Raw genomic sequence first — 25,030 nt, 5'->3', positions numbered from 1 at the left:
CAGTGAGAGATCGGGGGGGGAGGGGAGCAGTGAGAGATCGGGCCCAGGAGCAGTGAGAGATCGGGGTCCAGGAGCAGTGAGAGATCGGGGCCAGGAGCAGTGAGAGATCGGGGCCCAGGAGCAGTGAGAGATCGGGGGGAGGAGCAGTGAGAGATCGGGGTCCAGGAGCAGTGAGAGATCGGGGCCCAGGAGCAGTGAGAGATCGGGGTCCAGGAGCAGTGAGAGATCGGGGGGGAGGAGCAGTGAGAGATCGGGCCAGGAGCAGTGAGAGATCGGGGCCCAGGAGCAGTGAGAGATCGGGGTCCAGGAGCAGTGAGAGATCGGGGCCCAGGAGCAGTGAGAGATCGGGGCCCAGGAGCAGTGAGAGATCGGGGGGAGGAGCAGTGAGAGATCGGGGCCCAGGAGCAGTGAGAGATCGGGGCCCAGGAGCAGTGAGAGATCGGGGTCCAGGAGCAGTGAGAGATCGGGGCCCAGGAGCAGTGAGAGATCGGGGCCCAGGAGCAGTGAGAGATCGGGGGGGAGGAGCAGTGAGAGATCGGGGGGAGGAGCAGTGAGAGATCGGGGCCCAGGAGCAGTGAGAGATCGGGGCCCAGGAGCAGTGAGAGATCGGGGGGAGGAGCAGTGAGAGATCGGGGCCCAGGAGCAGTGAGAGATCGGGGCCCAGGAGCAGTGAGAGATCGGGGCCCAGGAGCAGTGAGAGATCGGGGCCCAGGAGCAGTGAGAGATCGGGGCCCAGGAGCAGTGAGAGATCGGGGCCCAGGAGCAGTGAGAGATCGGGGGGGGAGGAGCAGTGAGAGATCGGGGGATGAGCAGTGAGAGATCGGGGCCCAGGAGCAGTGAGAGATCGGGGCCCAGGAGCAGTGAGAGATCGGGGGGGAGGAGCAGTGAGAGATCGGGGGGAGGAGCAGTGAGAGATCGGGGCCCAGGAGCAGTGAGAGATCGGGGCCCAGGAGCAGTGAGAGATCGGGGGGAGGAGCAGTGAGAGATCGGGGGGAGGAGCAGTGAGAGATCGGGGGGGAGGAGCAGTGAGAGATCGGGGGGAGGAGCAGTGAGAGATCGGGGGGGAGGAGCAGTGAGAGATCGGGGCCCAGGAGCAGTGAGAGATCGGGGGGAGGAGCAGTGAGAGATCGGGGCCCAGGAGCAGTGAGAGATCGGGGCCCAGGAGCAGTGAGAGATCGGGGCCCAGGAGCAGTGAGAGATCGGGGGGGGAGGAGCAGTGAGAGATCGGGGGGGAGGAGCAGTGAGAGATCGGGGGGGAGGAGCAGTGAGAGATCGGGGGTGAGGAGCAGTGAGAGATCGGGGGGGAGGAGCAGTGAGAGATCGGGGCCCAGGAGCAGTGAGAGATCGGGGGGAGGAGCAGTGAGAGATCGGGGGGAGGAGCAGTGAGAGATCGGGGGGGGAGGAGCAGTGAGAGATCAGGGGGAGGAGCAGTGAGAGATCGGGGGGGAGGAGCAGTGAGAGATCGGGGCCCAGGAGCAGTGAGAGATCGGGGCCCAGGAGCAGTGAGAGATCGGGGCCCAGGAGCAGTGAGAGATCGAGGGGGAGGAGCAGTGAGAGATCGGGGGGGAGGAGCAGTGAGAGATCGGGGCCCAGGAGCAGTGAGAGATCGGGGCCCAGGAGCAGTGAGAGATCGGGGGGAGGAGCAGTGAGAGATCGGGGGGAGGAGCAGTGAGAGATCGGGGGGAGGAGCAGTGAGAGATCGGGGCCCAGGAGCAGTGAGAGATCGGGGGGAGGAGCAGTGAGAGATCGGGGGGAGGAGCAGTGAGAGATCGGGGGGGAGGAGCAGTGAGAGATCGGGGCCCAGGAGCAGTGAGAGATCGGGGCCCAGGAGCAGTGAGAGATCGGGGGGGAGGAGCAGTGAGAGATCGGGGGGCAGGAGCAGTGAGAGATCGGGGCCCAGGAGCAGTGAGAGATCGGGGGGAGGAGCAGTGAGAGATCGGGGGGAGGAGCAGTGAGAGATCGGGGGGAGGAGCAGTGAGAGATCGGGGGGAGGAGCAGTGAGAGATCGGGGGGAGGAGCAGTGAGAGATCGGGGCCCAGGAGCAGTGAGAGATCGGGGCCCAGGAGCAGTGAGAGATCGGGGGGAGGAGCAGTGAGAGATCGGGGGGAGGAGCAGTGAGAGATCGGGGCCCAGGAGCAGTGAGAGATCGGGGCCCAGGAGCAGTGAGAGATCGGGGCCCAGGAGCAGTGAGAGATCGGGGGGAGGAGCAGTGAGAGATTGGGGGGGAGGAGCAGTGAGAGATCGGGGCCCAGGAGCAGTGAGAGATCGGGGCCCAGGAGCAGTGAGAGATCGGGGCCCAGGAGCAGTGAGAGATCGGGGCCCAGGAGCAGTGAGAGATCGGGGGGAGGAGCAGTGAGAGATCGGGGCCCAGGAGCAGTGAGAGATCGGGGCCCAGGAGCAGTGAGAGATCGGGGGGAGGAGCAGTGAGAGATCGGGGCGGAGGAGCAGTGAGAGATCGGGGGGAGGAGCAGTGAGAGATCGGGGGGAGGAGCAGTGAGAGATCGGGGGGGAGGAGCAGTGAGAGATCGGGGCCCAGGAGCAGTGAGAGATCGGGGGGAGGAGCAGTGAGAGATCGGGGCCCAGGAGCAGTGAGAGATCGGGGGGAGGAGCAGTGAGAGATCGGGGGGAGGAGCAGTGAGAGATCGGGGGGAGGAGCAGTGAGAGATCGGGGCCCAGGAGCAGTGAGAGATCGGGGGGGAGGAGCAGTGAGAGATCGGGGCCCAGGAGCAGTGAGAGATCGGGGCCCAGGAGCAGTGAGAGATCGGGGCCCAGGAGCAGTGAGAGATCGGGAGGAGGAGCAGTGAGAGATCGGGGGGAGGAGCAGTGAGAGATCGGGGCCCAGGAGCAGTGAGAGATCGGGGGGAGGAGCAGTGAGAGATCGGGGGGAGGAGCAGTGAGAGATCGGGGGGAGGAGCAGTGAGAGATCGGGGGGAGGAGCAGTGAGAGATCGGGGCCCAGGAGCAGTGAGAGATTGGGGCCCAGGAGCAGTGAGAGATCGGGGGGAGGAGCAGTGAGAGATCGGGGGGAGGAGCAGTGAGAGATCGGGGCCCAGGAGCAGTGAGAGATCGGGGCCCAGGAGCAGTGAGGGATCGGGGGGAGGAGCAGTGAGAGATCGGGGGGAGGAGCAGTGAGAGATCGGGGCCCAGGAGCAGTGAGAGATCGGGGGGAGGAGCAGTGAGAGATCGGGGCCCAGGAGCAGTGAGAGATCGGGGCCCAGGAGCAGTGAGAGATCGGGGAGGAGGAGCAGTGAGAGATCGGGGCCCAGGAGCAGTGAGAGATCGGGGGGGAGGAGCAGTGAGAGCTCGGGGGGAGGAGCAGTGAGAGATCGGGGCCCAGGAGCAGTGAGAGATCGGGGGGAGGAGCAGTGAGAGATCGGGGGGAGGAGCAGTGAGAGATCGGGGCCCAGGAGCAGTGAGAGATCGGGGCCCAGGAGCAGTGAGAGATCGGGGCCCAGGAGCAGTGAGAGATCGGGGCCCAGGAGCAGTGAGAGATCGGGGCCCAGGAGCAGTGAGAGATCGGGGCCCAGGAGCAGTGAGAGATCGGGGCCCAGGAGCAGTGAGAGATCGGGGCCCAGGAGCAGTGAGAGATCGGGGCCCAGGAGCAGTGAGAGATCGGGGCCCAGGAGCAGTGAGAGATCGGGGGGAGGAGCAGTGAGAGATCGGGGGGAGGAGCAGTGAGAGATCGGGGGGAGGAGCAGTGAGAGATCGGGGGGAGGAGCAGTGAGAGATCGGGGGGAGGAGCAGTGAGAGATCGGGGCCCAGGAGCAGTGAGAGATCGGGGGGAGGAGCAGTGAGAGATCGGGGCCCAGGAGCAGTGAGAGATCGGGGCCCAGGAGCAGTGAGAGATCGGGGGGAGGAGCAGTGAGAGATCGGGGGGGAGGAGCAGTGAGAGATCGGGGGGAGGAGCAGTGAGAGATCGGGGGGAGGAGCAGTGAGAGATCGGGGCGGAGGAGCAGTGAGAGATCGGGGGGAGGAGCAGTGAGAGATCGGGGGGAGGAGCAGTGAGAGATCGGGGCCCAGGAGCAGTGAGAGATCGGGGCCGAGGAGCAGTGAGAGATCGGGGGGAGGAGCAGTGAGAGATCGGGGCCCAGGAGCAGTGAGAGATCGGGGCCCAGGAGCAGTGAGAGATCGGGGGGAGGAGCAGTGAGAGATCGGGGCCCAGGAGCAGTGAGAGATCGGGGGGGAGGAGCAGTGACAGATCGGGGGGAGGAGCAGTGAGAGATCGGGGGGAGGAGCAGTGAGAGATCGGGGGGAGGAGCAGTGAGAGATCGGGGCGGAGGAGCAGTGAGAGATCGGGGGGAGGAGCAGTGAGAGATCGGGGCCCAGGAGCAGTGAGAGATCGGGGGGGAGGAGCAGTGAGAGATCGGGGGGAGGAGCAGTGAGAGATCGGGGGGGAGGAGCAGTGAGAGATCGGGGGGAGGAGCAGTGAGAGATCGGGGCCCAGGAGCAGTGAGAGATCGGGGGGAGGAGCAGTGAGAGATCGGGGGGGAGGAGCAGTGAGAGATCGGGGCCCAGGAGCAGTGAGAGATCGGGGGGAGGAGCAGTGAGAGATCGGGGGGAGGAGCAGTGAGAGATCGGGGGGGAGGAGCAGTGAGAGATCGGGGGGAGGAGCAGTGAGAGATCGGGGGGGAGGAGCAGTGAGAGATCGGGGGGAGGAGCAGTGAGAGATCGGGGCCCAGGAGCAGTGAGAGATCGTGGGGAGGAGCAGTGAGAGATCGGGGCCCAGGAGCAGTGAGAGATCGGGGCCCAGGAGCAGTGAGAGATCGGGGCCCAGGAGCAGTGAGAGATCGGGGCCCAGGAGCAGTGAGAGATCGGGGGGAGGAGCAGTGAGAGATCGGGGGGAGGAGCAGTGAGAGATCGGGGGGAGGAGCAGTGAGAGATCGGGGCCCAGGAGCAGTGAGAGATCGGGGCCCAGGAGCAGTGAGAGATCGGGGGGGAGGAGCAGTGAGAGATCGGGGGGAGGAGCAGTGAGAGATCGGGGCCCAGGAGCAGTGAGAGATCGGGGCCCAGGAGCAGTGAGAGATCGGGGGGAGGAGCAGTGAGAGATCGGGCGGAGGAGCAGTGAGAGATCGGGGGGAGGAGCAGTGAGAGATCGGGGGGAGGAGCAGTGAGAGATCGGGGCCCAGGAGCAGTGAGAGATCGGGGCCCAGGAGCAGTGAGAGATCGGGGCCCAGGAGCAGTGAGAGATCGGGGCCCAGGAGCAGTGAGAGATCGGGGCCCAGGAGCAGTGAGAGATCGGGGGGGAGGAGCAGTGAGAGATCGGGGGGAGGAGCAGTGAGAGATCGGGGCCCCGGAGCAGTGAGAGATCGGGGCCCAGGAGCAGTGAGAGATCGGGGGGAGGAGCAGTGATAGATCAGGGCCCAGGAGCAGTGAGAGATCGGGGGGAGGAGCAGTGAGAGATCGGGGCCCAGGAGCAGTGAGAGATCGGGGCCCAGGAGCAGTGAGAGATCGGGGGGAGGAGCAGTGATAGATCAGGGCCCAGGAGCAGTGAGAGATCGGGGCCCAGGAGCGAGGGTTCGGGGCCCAGGAGCAGTGAGAGATCGGGGCCCAGGAGCAGTGAGAGATCGGGGGGAGGAGCAGTGAGAGATCGGGGCCCCGGAGCAGTGAGAGATCGGGGCCCAGGAGCAGTGAGAGATCGGGGCCCAGGAGCAGTGAGAGATCGGGGCCCAGGAGCAGTGAGAGATCGGGGGGAGGAGCAGTGAGAGATCGGGGGGAGGAGCAGTGAGAGATCGGGGGGAGGAGCAGTGAGAGATCGGGGGGAGGAGCAGTGAGAGATCGGGGGGAGGAGCAGTGAGAGATCGGGGGGAGGAGCAGTGAGAGATCGGGGCCCAGGAGCAGTGAGAGATCGGGGCCCAGGAGCAGTGAGAGATCGGGGCCCAGGAGCGAGGGTTCGGGGCCCAGGAGCAGTGAAAGATCGGGGCCCAGGAGCGAAAATTCGGGGCCCAGGAGAGGCGAGGGCCCGGGGCAGCATGGACCAGCCCACACTGAGATCCATGGATGGTAGGAGCATGCGTGTGCACTAGGTCTGTGCAGCAGAGCAGGTCTCCAGTGGTCCTGGTTAACCCTTGCCACTGGACCAAGACCTCGCTCTGTCAAGCCCGTGTGGTGGCTGGTGTGTAACGGTCACCCCACGTTAAAAAGATTCCATGCACAGGCATCTTCCACCCTTCAACATGTAGTTCGGGACCTAGATTGTCAGGTCCATCATTGAAACACCTGTGAACTCATCTATTTTTGGTGTGGAAGCAAGTCATCCACCAAAGGGCAAAAAACGTTAGTAGGAGTTGTGTACAGACCTCCAAACAGTAGTAGGGATGTTGGGGAGGGCATCAAACAGGAAATTAGGGGTGCATGCAATAAAGGTGTAGCAGTTATAATGGGTGACTTTAATATGCACATAGATTGGGCTAGCCAAACTGGAAGCAATACGGTGGAGGAGGATTTCCTGGAGTGCATAAGGGATGGTTTTCTAGACCAATATGTTGAGGAACCAACTAGGGGGGAGGCCATCTTAGACTGGGTGTTGTGTAATGAGAGAGGATTAATTAGCAATCTCATTGTGCGAGGCCCCTTGGGGAAGAGTGACCATAATATGGTGGAATTCTGCATTAGGATGGAGAGTGAAACAGTAATTTCAGAGACCATGGTCCAGAACTTAAAGAAGGGTAACTTTGAAGGTATGAGGCGTGAATTGGCTAGGATAGATTGGCGAATGACACTTAGGGGGTTGACTGTGGATGGGCAATGGCAGACATTTAGAGACCGCATGGATGAAGTACAACAATTGTACATTCCTGTCTGGCGTAAAAATAAAAAGGGGAAGGTGGCTCAACCGTGGCTATCTAGGGAAATCAGGGATAGTATTAAAGCCAAGGAAGTGGCATACAAATTGGCCAGAAATAGCAGCGAACCTGGGGACTGGGAGAAATTTAGAACTCAGCAGAGGAGGACAAAGGGTTTGATTAGGACAGGGAAAATGGAGTACGAGAAGAAGCTTGCAGGGAACATTAAGGCGGATTGCAAAAGTTTCTATAGGTATGTAAAGAGAAAAAGGTTGGTGAAGACAAACGTAGGTCCCCTGCAGTCAGAATCAGGGGAAGTCATAACGGGGAACAAAGAAATGGCGGATCAATTGAACAAGTACTTTGGTTCGGTATTCACTAAGGAGGATACAAACAACCTTCCGGATATAAAAGGGGTCAGAGGGTCTAGTAAGGAAGAGGAACTGAGGGAAATCTTTATTAGTCGGGAAATTGTGTTGGGGAAATTGATGGGATTGAAGGCCGATAAATCCCCAGGGCCTGATGGCCTGCATCCTAGAGTACTTAAGGAGGTGGCCTTGGAAATAGCGGATGCATTGACAGTCATTTTCCAACATTCCATTGACTCTGGATCAGTTCCTATGGAGTGGAGGGTAGCCAATGTAACCCCACTTTTTAAAAAAGGAGGGAGAGAGAAAACAGGGAATTATAGACCGGTCAGCCTGACCTCAGTAGTGGGTAAAATGATGGAATCAATTATTAAGGATGTCATAGCAGTGCATCTGGAAAATGGTGACATGATAGGTCGAAGTCAGCATGGATTTGTGAAAGGGAAATCATGCTTGACAAATCTTCTGGAATTTTTTGAGGATGTTTCCAGTAAAGTGGACAAAGGAGAACCAGTTGATGTGGTATATTTGGACTTTCAGAAGGCTTTCGACAAGGTCCCACACAAGAGATTAATGTGCAAAGTTAAAGCACATGGGATTGGGGGTAGTGTGCTGACGTGGATTGAGAACTGGTTGTCAGACAGGAAGCAAAGAGTAGGAGTAAACGGGTACTTTTCAGAATGGCAGGCAGTGACTAGTGGAGTGCCGCAAGGTTCTGTGCTGGGGCCCCAGCTGTTTACACTGTACATTAATGATTTAGACGAGGGGATTAAATGCAGTATCTCCAAATTTGCGGATGATACTAAGTTGGGTGGCAGTGTGAGCTGCGAGGAGGATGCTATTAGGCTGCAGAGTGACTTGGATAGGTTAGGTGAGTGGGCAAATGCATGGCAGATGAAGTATAATGTGGATAAATGTGAGGTTATCCACTTTGGTGGTAAAAACAGAGAGACAGACTATTATCTGAATGGTGACAGATTAGGAAAAGGGAAGGTGCAACGAGACCTGGGTGTCATGGTACATCAGTCATTGAAGGTTGGCATGCAGGTACAGCAGGCGGTTAAGAAAGCAAATGGCATGTTGGCCTTCATAGCGAGGGGATTTGAATACAGGGGCAGGGAGGTGTTGCTACAGTTGTACAGGGCCTTGGTGAGGCCACACCTGGAGTATTGTGTACAGTTTTGGTCTCCTAACTTGAGGAAGGACATTCTTGCTATTGAGGGAGTGCAGCGAAGGTTCACCAGACTGATTCCCGGGATGGCGGGACTGACCTATCAAGAAAGATTGGATCAATTGGGCTTGTATTCACTGGAGTTCAGAAGAATGAGAGGGGACCTCATAGAAACGTTTAAAATTCTGACGGGTTTAGACAGGTTAGATGCAGAAAGAATGTTCCCAATGTTGGGGAGGTCCAGAACCAGGGGTCACAGTCTGAGGATAAGGGGTAAGCCATTTAGGACCGAGATGAGGAGAAACTTCTTCACCCAGAGAGTGGTGAACCTGTGGAATTCTCTACCACAGAAAGTAGTTGAGGCCAATTCACTAAATATATTCAAAAGGGAGTTAGATGAAGTCCTTACTACTCGGGGGATCAAGGGTTATGGCGAGAAAGCAGGAAGGGGGTACTGAAGTTTCATGTTCAGCCATGAACTCATTGAATGGCGGTGCAGGCTAGAAGGGCTGAATGGCCTGCTCCTGCACCTATTTTCTATGTTTCTATGTTTCTATGATACGAGGAACTGCCGAATACTAATATAGGAATTACAGTGCCTGTCACAGGTGGGACAGACAGTGGTTGAGGGAAGGGGAGGGTGGGACAGGTTTGCCGCACGCTCCTTCCGCTGCCTGCGCTTGGTTTCTGCATGCTCTCGGCGATGAGACTCGAGGTGCTCAGCGCCCTCCCGGATGCACTTCCTCCACTTAGGGCGGTCTTGGGCCAGGGAGCCCCAGGTGTCGGTGGGGATTGGAGCTCTCCTTCCCGACTGGTGACCTGGCCTCGTCTCCTCCTCCAGCACGTGGTGAGTACCATGGCTGTGAGCCCCCCTGACCTTCCACTCTCTGGTTGGATGGGGACATAGAACAAGTCGGTATTCGGGAAGCTGTGTTGTTGGGGACCTGGAGTATGATTCCATTTGCACAGCGTGGCAGCAGGCAGGCTGGCCATGTGCCCAATGACTGATGCTGCTGACTGCCTCGCTGGTGAACCCTTCCATCGTGTACAGGATATGTTGTTATACCCACTTGCTGTTGTTCCAGATTTTGTGTTCGAGGTGGAGGACCGACCTATCCCTGCCCATAAGCCCTTGCTGATCTCAAGCTGCGATTGGATGGCTGCGATGTTCCGTGGTTCCTTCATTGAAAGTTACAGCAACAAGGTAACGGCATGACAGGCGGAGTCAGGAACCACACGGGGGAGGTATGGGCTGGGGTGGGACAGGGCACGGTGTCTGCCACTGTTTCTCGACCGTCTGACCCTCTTTACCCAGTCCACTTTACCCAACTCTGTCTCCACACCTTTGTCATTGCCTTTATTTAGGGTTAAGACACTAGTTTCAGACCCAAGTTTCTCCCCCTCAAACCGAATGTGAAATTCTATCATGTTATGATCACTTTCCCCAGAGGATCCTTTACTCTCAGATCAGTAATTAATCCTGTCTCATTACACATACCAGATCTAAAATAGTCTGTTCCCTGGTTGGTTCTGCAACGTATTGTTCCAAGAAACCATCCCTAAATATATTCAAAAAGGAGTTAGATGTAGTCCTTACTACTCGGGGGATCAAGGGGTATGGAGAGAAAGCAGGAATGGGGTACTGAAGTTGCATGTTCAGCCATGAACTCATTGAATGGTGGTGCAGGCTAGAAGGGCCGAATGGCCTACTCCTGCACCTATTTTCTATGCTTCTATGAAAATACTCCATGAACTCTTCCTCAAGGCGACCTTTGCCAATGTGATTTGTCCAATCTATATGAAGATTAAAGTCCCCCTCTGCTTCAAATTTGCCATCATCACCTCTCTCAAAAAAAGCAACCCTTGACCCTTCCCGATTGTTTTTTGGTGCCGCACGCCCCCTTCAGAAAAACCACGTGTGCAAAGTTTCTGCATTTCAAAGCCGGTGATCGGACTGCACGGGAGCTCAAGGGAACATTGCCTTCGAACCCTCCGCCCTTGCAAGCTTACCGCCCCATCTCCAACCTCCCTTTCCTCTCCCAAGTCCCTGAACGTGTTGTCACCTCCCAAATCCCTGCCCATTTTCCCAGAACGCCATGATTGATTCCCTCCAATCAGGTTTCCGTGCCAGCCACAGTACCCAAATGGCTTCATCAAAGTCACTGTGTCTGACAAAGGCAAATTATTCCCCCCGCCCCCCACATCGTTACCTCTGGTATCCCACAAGGATCTATCCTTGGCCCCTCCTATTTCTCATCGACATGTTGCCCCTGGGCGACATCTGAAACACAGCGTCAGTTTCCACATGTACGCTGATGACACCCAGCTCTACCTCACCCCCACTTCTCTTGACCCCTCCACGGTCTCTAAGCTTGTCCAACATCCAGTTCTGGATGAGCAGAAATTGATAAGGGGCTATTGGGAGGTGGGAACTTAAAACTATCACTAGAGAAAAAGTACTTGTCTACCTTTAGTCCCATTAGTTTGCCAAGTGCCTTGGACCTGATGGCTGACATCCTGGCGTCTTAAAAGAAGTGGCTGTAGAGATAGTGGATGCATTGGTTGTAATCTACCAAAATTCCCTAAATTCTGGGGAGGTCCCAGCAGATTGGAAAACCGCAAATGTAATGCCCCTATTTAAAAAAGGAGGCAGACAGAAAGCAGGAAACTATAGACCAGTTAGTCTAACATCTGTGGTTGGGAAAATGTTGGAGTCCATTATTAAGGAAGCAGTAGTAGGACACTTGGAAAAGCAAAATTCAGTCAAGCAGAGTCAGCATAGTTTTATGAAAGGGAAATAGTGTTTGACAAATTTGCTGGAGTTCTTTGAGGATGTAACGAACAGGGTGGATAAAGGGGAATCAGTGGATGTGGTGTATTTGGACTTCCAGAAGGTATTTGACAAGTTGCCACATAAAAGGTTACTGCACAAGATAAAAGTTCACGGGGTTGAGGGTAATATATTAGCATGGATAGAGGATTGGCTAACTAACAAAACAGAGAGACAGGATAAATGGGTCATTTTCCGGTTGGCAATCAGTGACCAGTGGGGTGCCACAGGGATCGGTGCTGGGGCCTCAACTATTTACACTCTATATTAATGACTTGGATGAAGGGACCGAGTGTAATGTGGCCAAGTTTACTGATGATACAAAGATGGGTGAGAAAGCAAATTGTGAGGAGGACACAAAAAATCTGCAAAGGGATATAGACAGGCCAAGTGAATGGCAAAAATTTGGCAGATGGCGTATAATGTGGGAAAATGTGAGGGTTATCCACTTTGGCAGAAAAAATAAAAAAACAAATTCTAATTTAAATGGAGAAAAATTACAAAGTGCTGCAGTACCGAGAGACCTGGGGGTCCTTGTGCATGAAACACAAATAGTATACAGGTACAGCAAGTGATCAGGAAGGCCAATGCAATGTTGGCCTTTATTGCAAGGGGGATGGGGTATAAAAGCAGAGAAGTCCTGCTACAACTGTACAGGGTATTGGTGAGGCCACACCTGGAGTACTGCGTACAGTTATGGTCTCTATTTAAGGAAGGATATACTTGCATTGGAGGCTGTTCACAGAAGGTTCACTAGGTTGATTCCGGAGATGAGGGGGTTGACTTAAGATAGGTTGAATAGTTGTGGTTGAGAGGTGATCTTATCGAAACATGTAAGATAATGAAGGGGCTTGACAAGGTGGATGCAGAGAGGATATTTCTACTCACTATGGTGATCTGTGTGTGTGAGGGAATGTTACATAGAAACATAGAAAATAGGTGCAGGAGTAGGCCATTCGGCCCTTCGAGCCTGCACCACCATTCAATAAGATCATGGCTGATCATTCACCTCAGTACCCCTTTCCTGCTTTCTCTCCATACCCCTTGATCCCTTTAGCCGTAAGGGCCATATCTAACTCCCTCTTGAATATATCCAAAAACTGGCATCAACAACTCTCTGCGGCAGGGAATTCCACAGGTTAACAACTCTCTGAGTGAAGAAGTTTCTCCTCATCTCAGTCCTAAATGGCTTACCCCTTATCCTTAGACTGTGACCCCTGGTTCTGGACTTCCCCAACATCGGGAACATTCTTCCTGCATCTAACCTGTCCAGTCCCGTCAGAATTTCATGTTTCTATGAGATCTCCTCTCATCCTTCTAAACTCCAGTGAATACAGGCCCAGTCGATCCAGTCTCTCCTCATATGTCAGTCCAACCATCCCGGGAATCAATCTGGTGAACCTTCGCTGCACTCCCTCAATAGCAAGAACGTCCTTCCTCAGATTAGGAGACCAAAACTGAACACAATATTCCAGGTGAGGCCTCACCAAGGCCCTGTATAACTGCAGTAAGACCTCCCTGCTCCTATACTCAAATCCCCTAGCTATAAAGCCAACATACCATTTGCCTTCTTCACCGCCTGCTGTACCTGCATGTCAACTTTCAATGGCTGATGTACCATGACACCCAGGTCTCGTTGCACCTCCCCTTTTCCTAATCTGCCACCATTCAGATAATATTCATTCTTTGTGTTTTTGCCCCCAAAGTGGATAACCTCACATTTATCCACATTATACTGCATCTGCCATGCGTTTACCCACTCACCTAACCTATCCAAGTCACCCTGCAGCCTCTTAGCATCCTCCTCACAGCTCACACTGCCACCCAGCTTAGTGTCATCTGCAAACTTGAAGATATTACACTCAATTCCTTCATCTAAATCATTAATGTATATTGTAAAGAGCTGGGGTCACAGCACTGAGCCCTGCGGCACTCCACTAGTCACTGCCTGCCATTCTGAAAAGGACCCATTTATCCCGACTCTCTGCTTCCTGTCTGCCAACCAGTTCTCTATCCACGTCAGTGTTACTGGGGGTGTGTGAGGGATAAGGACAGTGTTACTGGGGGTGTGTGTGTAAGAGGGAGTGTTACTGGGGGGGTGTGTGTGAGAGGGAGTGTTACTGGGTGTGTGTGTGTGTGAGGAAGTGTTACTGGGGGTGTGTGTGTGAGGGAGTTTTACTGGGAGTGTGTGTGTGTGAGGGAGGGAGTGTTACTGGGAGTGTGTGTGTGTGAGAGAGGGAGTGTTACTGGGGGTGTGTGTGTGTGTGAGGGAGGGAGTGTCACTGGGGGTGTGTGTGTGAGGGAGTTTTACTGGGAGTGTGTGTGTGTGAGGGAGGGAGTGTTACTGGGAGTGTGTGTGTGTGAGAGAGGGAGTGTTACTGGGGGTGTGTGTGTGTGTGAGGGAGGGAGTGTTACTGGGGGTGTGTGTGTGAGAGGGAATGTTACTGGGTGTGTGTGTGTGTGTGAGGGAGGGAGTGTCACTGGGGGTGTGTGTGTGAGGGAGTTTTACTGGGAGTGTGTGTGTGTGAGGGAGGGAGTGTTACTGGGGGTGTGTGTGTGTGAGAGGGAATGTTACTGGGGTTGTGTGTGTGTGTGAGGGAATGTTACTGGGGTTGTGTGTGTGTGTGAGGGAGGGAGTGTTACTGGGGGTGTGTGTGTGAGAGGGAATGTTACTGGGGTTGTGTGTGTGTGTGAGGGAATGTTACTGGGAGTGTGTGTGTGTGAGGGAGGGAGTGTTACTGGGGGTGTGTGTGTGAGAGGGAATGTTACTGGGGTTGTGTGTGTGTGTGAGGGAGGGAGTGTTACAGGGGGTGTGAGGGATGACGGGAGTGTTACTGTGTGTGTGTGAGAGGGAGTGTTACTGTGTGTGTGTGAGAGGGAGTGTTACTGGGGGTGTGTGTGTGAGAGGGAGTGTTACTGGGGGTGTGTGTGCAGGAGGGAGTGTTACTGGAGGTGTGTGTGTGAGGGAGTGTTACTGGGGGTGTGTGTGTGAGGGAGTGTTACTGGGGGTGTGTGTGAGAGGGAGGGAGTGTTACTGTGTGTATGTGTGAGGGAGTGTTACTGGGGGTGTGTGTGAGAGGGAGGGAGTGTTACTGGGGGTGTGTGTGTGAGGGAGGGAGTATTACTGTGTGTATGTGTGAGGGAGTGTTACTGGGGGTGTGTGTGTGAGAGGGAATGTTACTGGGTGTGTGTGTGTGTGTGAGAGGGAGTGTTACAGGGGGTGTGTGTGCGGGAGTGTTACTGGGGGTGTGTGAGGAAGTGTTACTGGGGGTGTGTGTGAGAGGGAGTGTTACTGGGGGTGTGTGTGTGAGGGAGTGTTACTGGGGGTGTGTGTGTGTGAGGGAGTGTTACTGGGAATGAGTGTGTGAGAGGGAGTGTTACTGGGGGTGTGTGTGTGGGAGGGTGCGTTACTGGGGGTGTGTGAGGGATAAGGACAGTGTTACTGGGGGTGTGTGAGGGATAAGGACAGTGTTACTGGGGGTGTGTGTGAGGGAGCGTTACTGGGGGTGTGTGTGTGTGAGGGAGTGTTACTGGGCGTGTGTGTGTGAGAGGGAATGTTACTGGGGGTGTGTGTGAGAGGGAGTGTTACTGGGGGTGTGTGTGTGAGAGGGAGTGTTACTGGGCGTGTGTGTGTGAGAGGGAGTGTTACTGGGGGTGTATGTGAGAGGGAGTGTTACTGGGGGTGTGTGTGTGAGAGGGAATGTTACTGTGTGTGTGCGCGTGTGTGTGTGAGGGAGTGTTACTGGGGGTGTGTGTGTGTGAGGGAGGGAGTGTTACAGGGGGTGTGAGGGATGACCGGGGTGTTACTGGGGGTGTGTGTGTGAGAGGGAGTGTTACTGGGGGTGTGTGTGTGAGAGGGAGTGTTGCAGGAGGTGTGAGGGATGACAGGAGTGTTACTGGGTGTGTGTGAGAGGGAGTGTTACTGGAGGTGTGTGTGTGAGGGAGTTTTACTGAGAGTGTGTGTGTGTGTGAGGGAGGGAGTGTTACTGGGAGTGTGTGTGTGTGTGTGTGTGAGGGAGGGAGTGTTACTGGGGGTGTGTGTGTGTGTGTGTGAGGGAGTGTTACTGGGGTTGTGTGTGTGTGTGAGGGAATGTTACTGGGGTTGTGTGTGTGTGTGTGAGAGGGAGTGTTACTGGGGGTGTGTGTGTAACGGAGGGAGTATTATTGTGTGTGTGTGAGGGAGGGAGTGTTACTGATTATGTGTGTATGTGTGAGGGAGTGTTACTGGGGGTGTGTGTGTGTGAGGGAGTGTTACTGGGGGTGTGTGTGTGAGGGAGTTTTACTGGGAGTGTGTGTGTGTGAGGGAGGGAGTGTTACTGGGAGTGTGTGTGAGAGGGAGTGTTACTGGGGGTGTGTGTGTGTGTGAGGGAGTGTTACTGGGAATGTGTGTGTGAGAGGGAGTGTTACTGGGTGTGTGTGTGAGAGGGAGTGTTACTGGGGGGGTGTGTGTGAGAGGAAGTGTTACTGGAGGTGTGTGTGTGAGAGGGAGTGTTACTGGGTGTGTGTGTGTGAGAGGGATTGTTACTGGAGGTGTGTGTGTGAGAGGGAGTGTTACTGGGTGTGTGTGTGAGAGGGAGTGTTACTGGGGGTGTGTGTGTGAGAGGGAGTATTACTGGAGGTGTGTGAGGGAGGAGGACAGTGTTACTGGGGGGTTGTGTGAGTGAGTATTACTGGGGGTGTGTGTGAGAGGGATTGTTACTGGAGGTGTGTGTGTGAGAGGGAGTGTTGCTGGGGGTGTGTGTGTGAGAGGGAGTATTACTGGAGGTGTGAGGGAGGAGGACAGTGTTACTGGGTGTGTGTGAGAGGGAGTGTTACTGGGGGTGTGTGTGAGAGGGAGTGTTACTGAGGGTGTGTGTGTGAGAGGGAATGTTACTGGAGGTGTGTGTGTGAGAGGGAGTGTTACTGGAGGTGTGTGTGTGAGAGGGAGTATTACTGGAGGTGTGTGAGGGAGGAGGACAGTGTTACTGGGGGTTTGTGTGAGAGGGAGTGTTACTGGGGGTGTGTGTGTGAGAGGGATTGTTACTGGAGGTGTGTGTGAGAGGGATTGTTACTGGAGGTGTGTGTGTGAGAGGGAGTGTTACTGGAGGTGTGTGTGTGAGAGGGATTGTTACTGGAGGTGTGTGAGGGAGGGAGTGTTACTGGGGGTGTGTGTGTGAGAGGGAGTGTTGCTGGGGGTGTGTTTGGGAGGAGGACAGTGTTACTGGGGGTGTGTGTGAGGGAGTGTTACTGGGGGTGTGTGCGTGTGAGGGAGTGTTACTGGAGGTGTGTGAGGGAGGAGGACAGTGTTACTGGGGGTGTGTGTGTGTGAGGGAGTGTTACTGGGGGTGTGTGTGTGTGAGGGAGTGTTACTGGAGGTGTGTGTGAGAGGGATTGTTACTGGAGGTGTGTGAGGGAGGGAGTGTTACTGGGGGTGTGTGTGTGAGAGGGAGTGTTGCTGGGGGTGTGTGAGGGAGGAGGACAGTGTTACTGGGGGTTTGTGTGTGTGAGGGAGTGTTACTGGGGATGTGTGTGTGAGAGGGAGTGTTACTGGGGGTGTGTGTGTGTGTGAGGGAGTGTTACTGGGGATGTGTGTGTGAGAGGGAGTGTTACTGGGGGTGTGTGTGTGAGAGGGAGTGTTACTTGGGGGTGTGTGTGAGGGAGTGTTACTGGGGGATGTGTGTGTGAGAGGGAGTGTTACTGGGTGTGTGTGTGAGAGGGAGTGTTACTGGGTGTGTGTGTGAGAGGGAGTGTTACTGGGGGTGTGTGTGAGAGGGAGTGTTACTGGGTGTGTGTGTGTGTGAGGGAGTGTTACTGGGGATGTGTGTGTGAGAGGGAGTGTTACTGGGGGTGTGTGTGTGAGAGGGAGTGTTACTGGGGGTGTGTGTGTGGGAGGGTGCGTTACTGGGGGTGTGTGAGGGATAAGGACAGTGTTACTGGGGGTGTGTGTGAGGGAGCGTTACTGGGGGTGTGTGTGTGTGAGGGAGTGTTACTGGGCGTGTGTGTGTGTGAGGGAGTGTTACTGGGGTTGTGTGTGAGAGGGAATGTTACTGGGGGTGTGTGAGAGGGAGTGTTACTGGGGGTGTGTGTAAGAGGGAGTGTTACTGGGGGTGTGTGTGAGAGTGAGTGTTACTGGGGTTGTGTGTGTGAGAGGGAATGTTACTGGGGGTGTGTGAGAGGGAGTGTTACTGGGGGTGTGTGTGAGAGTGAGTGTTACTGGGGTTGTGTGTGTGAGAGGGAATGTTACTGGGGGTGTGTGTGAGAGGGAGTGTTACTGGGGGTGTGTGTGTGAGAGGGAGTGTTACTGGGGGTGTGTGTGTGAGAGGGAGTGTTACTGGGGGTGTGTGTGAGAGGGAGTGTTACTGGGGGTGTGTGTGTGAGAGGGAGTGTTACTGGGTGTGTGTGTATGTGTGAGGGAGTGTTACTGGGGGTGTGTGTGTGAGAGGGAATGTTACTGTGTGTGTGCGCGTGTGTGTGTGAGGGAGTGTTACTGGGGGTGTGTGTGTGAGAGGGAGTGTTACAGGAGGTGTGAGGGATGACAGGAGTGTTACTGGGTGTGTGTGAGAGGGAGTGTTACTGGGGTTGTGGGAGTGTTACAGGGGGTGTGTGTGAGGGAGTGTTACTGGGGGTGTGTGTGTGAGAGGGAATGTTACTGGGTGTGTGTGTGTGTGAGGGAGTGTTACTGGGGGTGTGTGTGTGAGAGGGAGTGTTACTGTGTGTGTGTGTGAGAGGGAGCGTTACTGGCGGTGTGTGAGGGATAAGGACAGTGTAACTGGCGGTGTGTGTGAGAGGGAGTGTTACTGGCGGTGTGTGTGTGAGAAGGAGTGTTACTGGGGGTGTGTGTGAGGGAGTGTTACTGGGGGTGTGTGTGAGAGGGAGTGTTACTTGGGGGTGTGTGTGAGGGAGTGTTACTGGGGGATGTGTGTGTGAGAGGGAGTGTTACTTGGGGGTGTGTGTGAGGGAGTGTTACTGGGGGATGTGTGTGTGTGAGGGAGTGTTACTGGGGATGTGTGTGTGAGAGGGAGTGTTACTGGGGGTGTGTGTGTGAGAGAGAGTGTTACTTGGGGGTGTGTATGAGGGAGTGTTACTGGGGGATGTGTGTGTGAGAGGGAGTGTTACTGGGTGTGTGTGTGAGAGGGAATGTTACTGGGTGTGTGTGTGTGAGAGGGAGTGTTACTGGGGGTGTGTGTGTGAGAGGGAGTGTTACTTGGGGGTGTGTGTGAGGGAGTGTTACTGGGGGATGTGTGTGTGTGAGAGGGAGTGCTACTGGGTGTGTGTGTGTGTGAGGGAGTGTTACTGGGGATGTGTGTGTGAGAGGGAGTGTTACTGGGTGTGTGTGTGTGAGAGGGAGTGTTACTGGGGGTGTGTGTGTGAGAGGGAGCGTTACTGGGAGTGTGTGAGTGATGAGGACAGTGTTACTGGGGGTGTGTGTGTGAGAGGGAGTGTTACTGGGGGTGTGTGTGTGAGAGGGAGTGTTACTGGGGGTGTGTGTGTGAGAGAGAGTGTTACTTGGGGGTGTGTATGAGGGAGTGTTACTGGGTGTGTGTGTGAGAGGGAGTGTTACTGGGTGTATGTGTGAGAGGGAGTGTTACTGGGGATGTGTGTGTGAGAGGGAGTGTTACTGGGTGTGTGTGTGTGTGAGGGAGTGTTACTGGGTGTGTGTGTGTGAGGGAGTTTTACTGGGAGTGTGTGTGTGTGAGGGAGGGAGTGTTACTGGGAGTGTGTGTGAGAGGGAGTGTTACTGGGGGTGTGTGTGTGTGTGAGGGAGTGTTACTGGGAATGTGTGTGTGAGAGGGAGTGTTACTGGGGGTGTGTGAGGGATAAGGACAGTGTTACTGGGGGTGTGTGTGAGGGAGCGTTACTGGGGGTGTGTGTGAGGGAGCGTTACTGGGGGTGTGTGTGTGTGAGGGAGTGTTACTGGGCGTGTGTGTGTGTGAGGGAGTGTTACTGGGGTTGTGTGTGTGAGAGGGAATGTTACTGGGGGTGTGTGTGAGAGGGAGTGTTACTGGGGGTGTGTGTGAGAGTGAGTGTTACTGGGGTTGTGTGTGAGGGAATGTTACTGGGGGTGTGTGTGAGAGGGAGTGTCACTGGGGGTGTGTGTGTGAGAGGGAGTGTTACTGGGGGGGTGTGTGTGAGAGGGAGTGTCACTGGGGGTGTGTGTGTGAGAGGGAGTGTTACTGGGGGTGTGTGTGTGAGGGAGTGTTACTGGGGGTGTGTGTGTGAGAGGGAATGTTACTGTGTGTGTGCGCGTGTGTGTGTGAGGGAGTGTTACTGGGGGTGTGTGTGTGTGAGGGAGGGAGTGTTACAGGGGGTATGAGGGATGACCGGGGTGTTACTGGGAGTGTGTGTGTGAGAGGGAGTGTTACTGGGGGTGTGTGTGTGAGAGGGAGTGTTACAGGAGGTGTGAGGGATGACAGGAGTGTTACTGGGTGTGTGTGCAGGAGGGAGTGTTACTGGAGGTGTGTGTGTGAGGGAGTGTTACTGGGGGTGTGTGTGAGAGAGAGTAAGTGTTACTGGGGGTGTGTGTGTGAGGGAGGGAGTGTTACTGGGGGTGTGTGTGTGTGAGGGAGGGAGTATTACTGTGTGTATGTGTGAGGGAGTGTTACTGGGGGTGTGTGTGTGAGAGGGAATGTAACTGGGTGTGTGTGAGAGGGAGTGTTACTGGGGTTGTGGGAGTGTTACAGGGGGTGTGTGTGTGTGAGGGAGTGTTACTGGGGTTGTGTGTGAGGGAGTGTTACTGGGGGTGTGTGTGAGAGGGAGTGTTACTGGGGTTGTTTGTGTGTGTGAGGGAGGGAGTGTTACTGGGAGTGTGTGTGTGTGAGGGAGTTTTACTGGGTGTGTGTATGTGAGAGGGAGTGTTACTGGGGGTGTGTGTGTGAGAGGGAGTGTTACTGGGGGTGTGTGTGTGTGAGGGAGTGTTACTGGGTGTGTGTGTGTGAGAGGGAGTGTTACTGGGAGTGTGTGTGTGTGTGAGAGGGAGTGTTACTGGGGGTGTGTGTGTGAGAGGGAGTGTTACTGGGGGTGTGTGTGTGTGAGGGAGTGTTACTGGGTGTGTGTGTGTGAGAGGGAGTGTTACTGGGGGTGTGTGTGTGTGAGGGAGTGTTACTGGGGGGGGGGTGTGTGAGAGGGAGTGTTACTGGGGGGGGTGTGTGAGAGGGAGTGTTACTGGGGGTGTGTGTGTGAGAGGGAGTGTTACTGTGTGTGTGTGTGAGAGGGAGTGTTACTGGGGGTGTGTGTGTGAGAGGGAGTGTTACTGGGGGTGTGTGTGAGGGAGTGTTACTGGGGGTGTGTGTGTGAGAGGGAGTGTTACTGGGGGTGTGTGTGTGAGAGGGAGTGTTACAGGGGGTGTGTGTGTGAGAGGGAGTGTTACAGGAGGTGTGAGGGATGACGGGAGTGTTACTGGGTGTGTGTGTGTAAGGGAGGGAGTATTATTGTGTGTGTGTGAGGGAGGGAGTGTTACTGATTATGTGTGTATGTGTGAGGGAGTGTTACTGGGGGTGTGTGCAGGAGGGAGTGTTATTGGGGGAGAGTGTGAGAGAGGGAGTGTTACTGGGGGTGTGTGTGTGAGGGAGGGATTGTTACTGGGGGTGTGTGTGTCAGGGAAGGAGGATTATTGTGTGTGTGTGTGAGAGGGAGTGTTACTGGGGGTGTGTGTGTGTGTGAGGGAGGGAGTGTTACTGGGGGTGTGTGTGTGAGGGAGTTTTACTGGGAGTGTGTGTGTGTGAGGGAGGGAGTGTTACTGGGGGTGTGTGAGGGATAAGGACAGTGTAACTGGCGGTGTGTGTGAGAGGGAGTGTTACTGGGTGTGTGTGTGAGGGAGGGAGTGTCACTGGGGGTGTGTGTGAGAGGGAGTGTTACTGGGTGTGTGTGTGAGGGAGGGAGTGTCACTGGGGGTGTGTGTGTGAGGGAGTTTTACTGGGAGTGTGTGTGTGTGAGGGAGGGAGTGTTACTGGGGGTGTGTGAGGGATAAGGACAGTGTAACTGGCGGTGTGTGTGAGAGGGAGTGTTACTGGCGTTGTGTGTGTGAGAGGGAGTGTTACTTGGGGGTATGTGTGAGAGGGAGTGTTACTGGGGATGTATGTGTGAGAAGGAGTGTTACTGGGGGTGTGTGTGAGGGAGTGTTACTGGGGGTGTGTGTGAGAGGGAGTGTTACTTGGGGGTGTGTGTGAGAGGGAGTGTTACTGGGGATGTGTGTGTGAGAGGGAGTGTTACTGGGTGTGTGTGTGTGTGAGGGAGTGTTACTGGGGGTGTGTGTGTGAGAGGGAGTGTCACTGGGGGTGTGTGTGTGATGGAGTTTTACTGGGAGTGTGTGTGTGTGAAGGAGGGAGTGTTACTGGGGTTGTGTGTGTGTGTGAGGGAGGGAGTGTTACAGGGGGTGTGAGTGATGACGGGAGTGTTACTGTGTGTGTGTGAGAGGGAGTGTTACTGTGTGTATGTGTGCGAGAGGGAGTGTTACTGGGGGTGTGTGTGTGAGAGAGAGTGTTACTGGGGGAGTGTGTGTGAGAGGGAGCGTTACTGGGAGTGTGTGTGTGAGAGGGAGTGTTACTGGGGGTGTGTGTGTGAGAGAGAGTGTTACTGGGGGTGTGTGTGTGAGAGGGAGTGTTACTGGAGGTGTGTGAGGGAGGAGGACAGTGTTACTGGGATGTGTGAGGGATTGTTACTGGGTGTGTGTGTGTGAGGGAGTGTTACTGGGGATGTGTGTGTGAGAGGGAGTGTTACTGGGTGTGTGTGTGTGTGAGGGAGTGTTACTGGGGGTGTGTGTGTGAGAGGGAGTGTTACTGGGGATGTATGTGTGAGAGGGAGTGTTACTGGGGGTGTGTGTGTGAGAGGGAGTGTTACTGGGGGTGTGTGTGTGAGAGGGAGTGTTACTGGGGGTGTGTGTGTGAGAGGGAGTGTTACTTGGGGGTGTGTGTGAGGGAGTGTTACTGGGGGATGTGTGTGTGTGAGAGGGAGTGTTACTGGGTGTGCGTGTGTGTGAGGGAGTGTTACTGGGGATGTGTGTGTGAGAGGGAGTGTTACTGAGTGTGTGTGTGTGAGAGGGAGTGTTACTGGGGGTGTGTGTGTGAGAGGGAGTGTTACTGGGGGTGTGTGTGTGAGAGGGAGCGTTACTGGGAGTGTGTGAGTGATAAGGACAGTGTTACTGGGGGTGTGTGAGGGATAAGGACAGTGTTACTGGGGGTGTGTGTGTGAGAGAGAGTGTTACTTGGGGGTGTGTATGAGGGAGTGTTACTGGGTGTGTGTGTGAGAGGGAGTGTTACTGGGTGTGTATGTGTGAGAGGGAGCGTTACTGGGGATGTGTGTGTGAGAGGGAGTGTTACTGGGTGTATGTGTGAGAGGGAGTGTTACTGGGGGTGTGTGTGTGTGAGGGAGTGTTACTGGGTGTATGTGTGAGAGGGAGTGTTACTGGGGGTGTGTGTGTGAGAGGAAGTGTTACGGGGGGTGTGTGTCTGAGACGGAGTGTTACTGGGGGTGTGTGTGTGAGAGGGAGTGTTACTGGGGATGTGTATGTGAGAGGGAGTGTTACTGGGGATGTGTGTGTGAGAGGGAGTGTTACTGGGTGTATGTGTGTGTGAGAGGGAGTGTTACTGGGGGTGTGTGTGTGAGAGGGAGTGTTACTGGGGGTGTGTGTGTGAGAGGGAGTGTTACTGGGGATGTGTGTGAGAGGGAGTGTTACTGGAGGTGTGTGTGTGAGAGGGAGTGTTACTGGGGGTGTGTGTGTGAGAGGGAGTGTTACTGGGTGTGTGTGAGGGATAAGGACAGTGTAACTGGAGGTGTGTGTGTGAGAGGGATTGTTACTGGGGGTGTGTGAGGGATGTGGACAGTGTTACTGGGGGTGTGTGTGTGAGAGGGATTGTTACTGGAGGTGTGTGTGTGAGAGGGAGTGTTACTGGAGGTGTGTGAGGGAGGAGGACAGTGTTACTGGGATGTGTGAGGGATTGTTACTGGGTGTGTGTGTGAGAGGGAATGTTACTGGAGGTATGTGAGGGAGGAGGACAGTGTTACTGGGTGTGTGTGTGAGGGAGTGTTACTGGGGGTGTGTGTGAGAGAGGGAGTGTTACTGGAGGTGTGTGCATGAGAGGGATTGTTACTGGAGGTGTGTGTGTGAGAGGGAGTGTTACTGGAGGTGTGTGAGGGAGGAGGACAGTGTTACTGGGTGTGTGTGTGTGTGAGGGAGTGTTACTGGAGGTGTGTGAGGGAGGAGGACAGTGTTACTGGGGGTGTGTGAGGGAGTGTTACTGGGTGTGTGTGTGAGAGGGAGTGTTACTGGGGGGGTGTGTGTGAGAGGAAGTGTTACTGGAGGTGTGTGTGTGAGAGGGAGTGTTACTGGGTGTGTGTGTGTGAGAGGGATTGTTACTGGAGGTGTGTGTGTGAGAGGGAGTGTTACTGGGTGTGTGTGTGAGAGGGAGTGTTACTGGAGGTGTGTGTGTGAGAGGGAGTGTTACTGGGGGTGTGTGTGTGAGAGGGAGTGTTACTGGGTGTGTGTGAGGGATAAGGACAGTGTAACTGGAGGTGTGTGTGTGAGAGGGATTGTTACTGGGGGTGTGTGAGGGATGTGGACAGTGTTACTGGGTGTGTGTGTGTGAGAGGGAGTGTTACTGGGGGTGTGTGTGTGAGAGGGAGTATTACTGGAGGTGTGTGAGGGAGGAGGACAGTGTTACTGGGTGTGTGTGAGAGGGAGTGTTACTGGGGGTGTGTGTGTGAGAGGGAGTGTTACTGAGGGTGTGTGTGTGAGAGGGAGTGTTACTGGAGGTGTGTGTGTGAGAGGGAGTGTTACTGGAGGTGTGTGTGTGAGAGGGAGTATTACTGGAGGTGTGTGAGGGAGGAGGACAGTGTTACTGGGGGTCTGTGTGAGAGGGATTGTTACTGGAGGTGTGTGTGTGAGAGGGAGTGTTACTGGAGGGGTGTGTGTGAGAGGGATTGTTACTGGAGGTGTGTGAGGGAGGGAGTGTTACTGGGGGTGTGTGTGTGAGAGGGAGTGTTGCTGGGGGTGTGTGAGGGAGGAGGACAGTGTTACTGGGGGTGTGTGTGTGAGGGAGTGTTACTGGGGGTGTGTGTGTGTGAGGGAGTGTTACTGGAGGTGTGTGAGGGAGGAGGACAGTGTTACTGGGGGTGTGTGTGTGTGAGGGAGTGTTACTGGGGGTGTGTGTGTGTGAGGGAGTGTTACTGGAGGTGTGTGTGTGAGAGAGATTGTTACTGGAGGTGTGTGAGGGAGGGAGTGTTACTGGGGGTGTGTGTGTGAGAGGGAGTGTTGCTGGGGGTGTGTGAGGGAGGAGGACAGTGTTACTGGGGGTGTGTGTGTGTGAGGGAGTGTTACTGGGGATGTGTGTGTGAGAGGGAGTGTTACTGGGTGTGTGTGTCTGTGAGGGAGTGTTACTGGGTGTGTGTGTGTGAGAGGGAGTGTTACTGGGGGTGTGTGTGTGTGTGAGGGAGTGTTACTGGGGGTGTGTGTGTGAGAGGGAGTGTTACTTGGGGGTGTGTGTGAGGGAGTGTTACTGGGGGATGTGTGTGTGTGAGAGGGAGTGTTACTGGGTGTGCGTGTGTGTGAGGGAGTGTTACTGGGGATGTGTGTGTGAGAGGGAGTGTTACTGGGTGTGTGTGTGTGAGAGGGAGTGTTACTGGGGGTGTGTGTGTGAGAGGGAGCGTTACTGGGAGTGTGTGAGTGATAAGGACAGTGTTACTGGATGTGTGTGGGATAAGGACAGTGTTACTGGGGGTGTGTGTGTGAGAGGGAGTGTTACTGGGGGTGTGTGTGTGAGAGGGAGTGTTACTGGAGGTGTGTGAGAGGGAGTGTTACTGGAGGTGTGTGAGGGAGAAGGACAGTGTTACTGGGTGTGTGTGTGTGAGGGATTGTTACTGGGTGTGTGTGTGTGAGGGAGTGTTACTGGGGATGTGTGTGTGAGAGG

The 25,030-nt window shown here is 55.1% G+C and overlaps 1 protein-coding gene across 1 annotated transcript in view; it reads left to right on the top strand.

The window, feature by feature from the left end:
- The first annotated feature begins 6,195 nt into the window (after positions 1 to 6,195).
- Positions 6,196 to 25,030, top strand: part of LOC139229241 (rho-related BTB domain-containing protein 2) — a 67,711-nt gene continuing 48,876 nt past the window's right edge. Inside the window, exons 1-2 of the mRNA XM_070860904.1 lie at positions 6,196 to 6,272; positions 9,406 to 9,524. Of these exons, the coding sequence (XP_070717005.1) occupies positions 9,477 to 9,524 (48 nt within the window). The 5' untranslated portion in view covers positions 6,196 to 6,272; positions 9,406 to 9,476. The remainder of the gene's footprint in view (positions 6,273 to 9,405; positions 9,525 to 25,030) is intronic.

The sequence above is a fragment of the Pristiophorus japonicus genome, chromosome 2, assembly GCF_044704955.1.
Source record: "Pristiophorus japonicus isolate sPriJap1 chromosome 2, sPriJap1.hap1, whole genome shotgun sequence".
Taxonomy (NCBI): Eukaryota; Metazoa; Chordata; class Chondrichthyes; family Pristiophoridae; genus Pristiophorus; species Pristiophorus japonicus.
The sequence above is the reverse complement of the archived record's forward strand: the minus strand, read 5'-3'. Positions and strand labels throughout refer to the sequence as shown.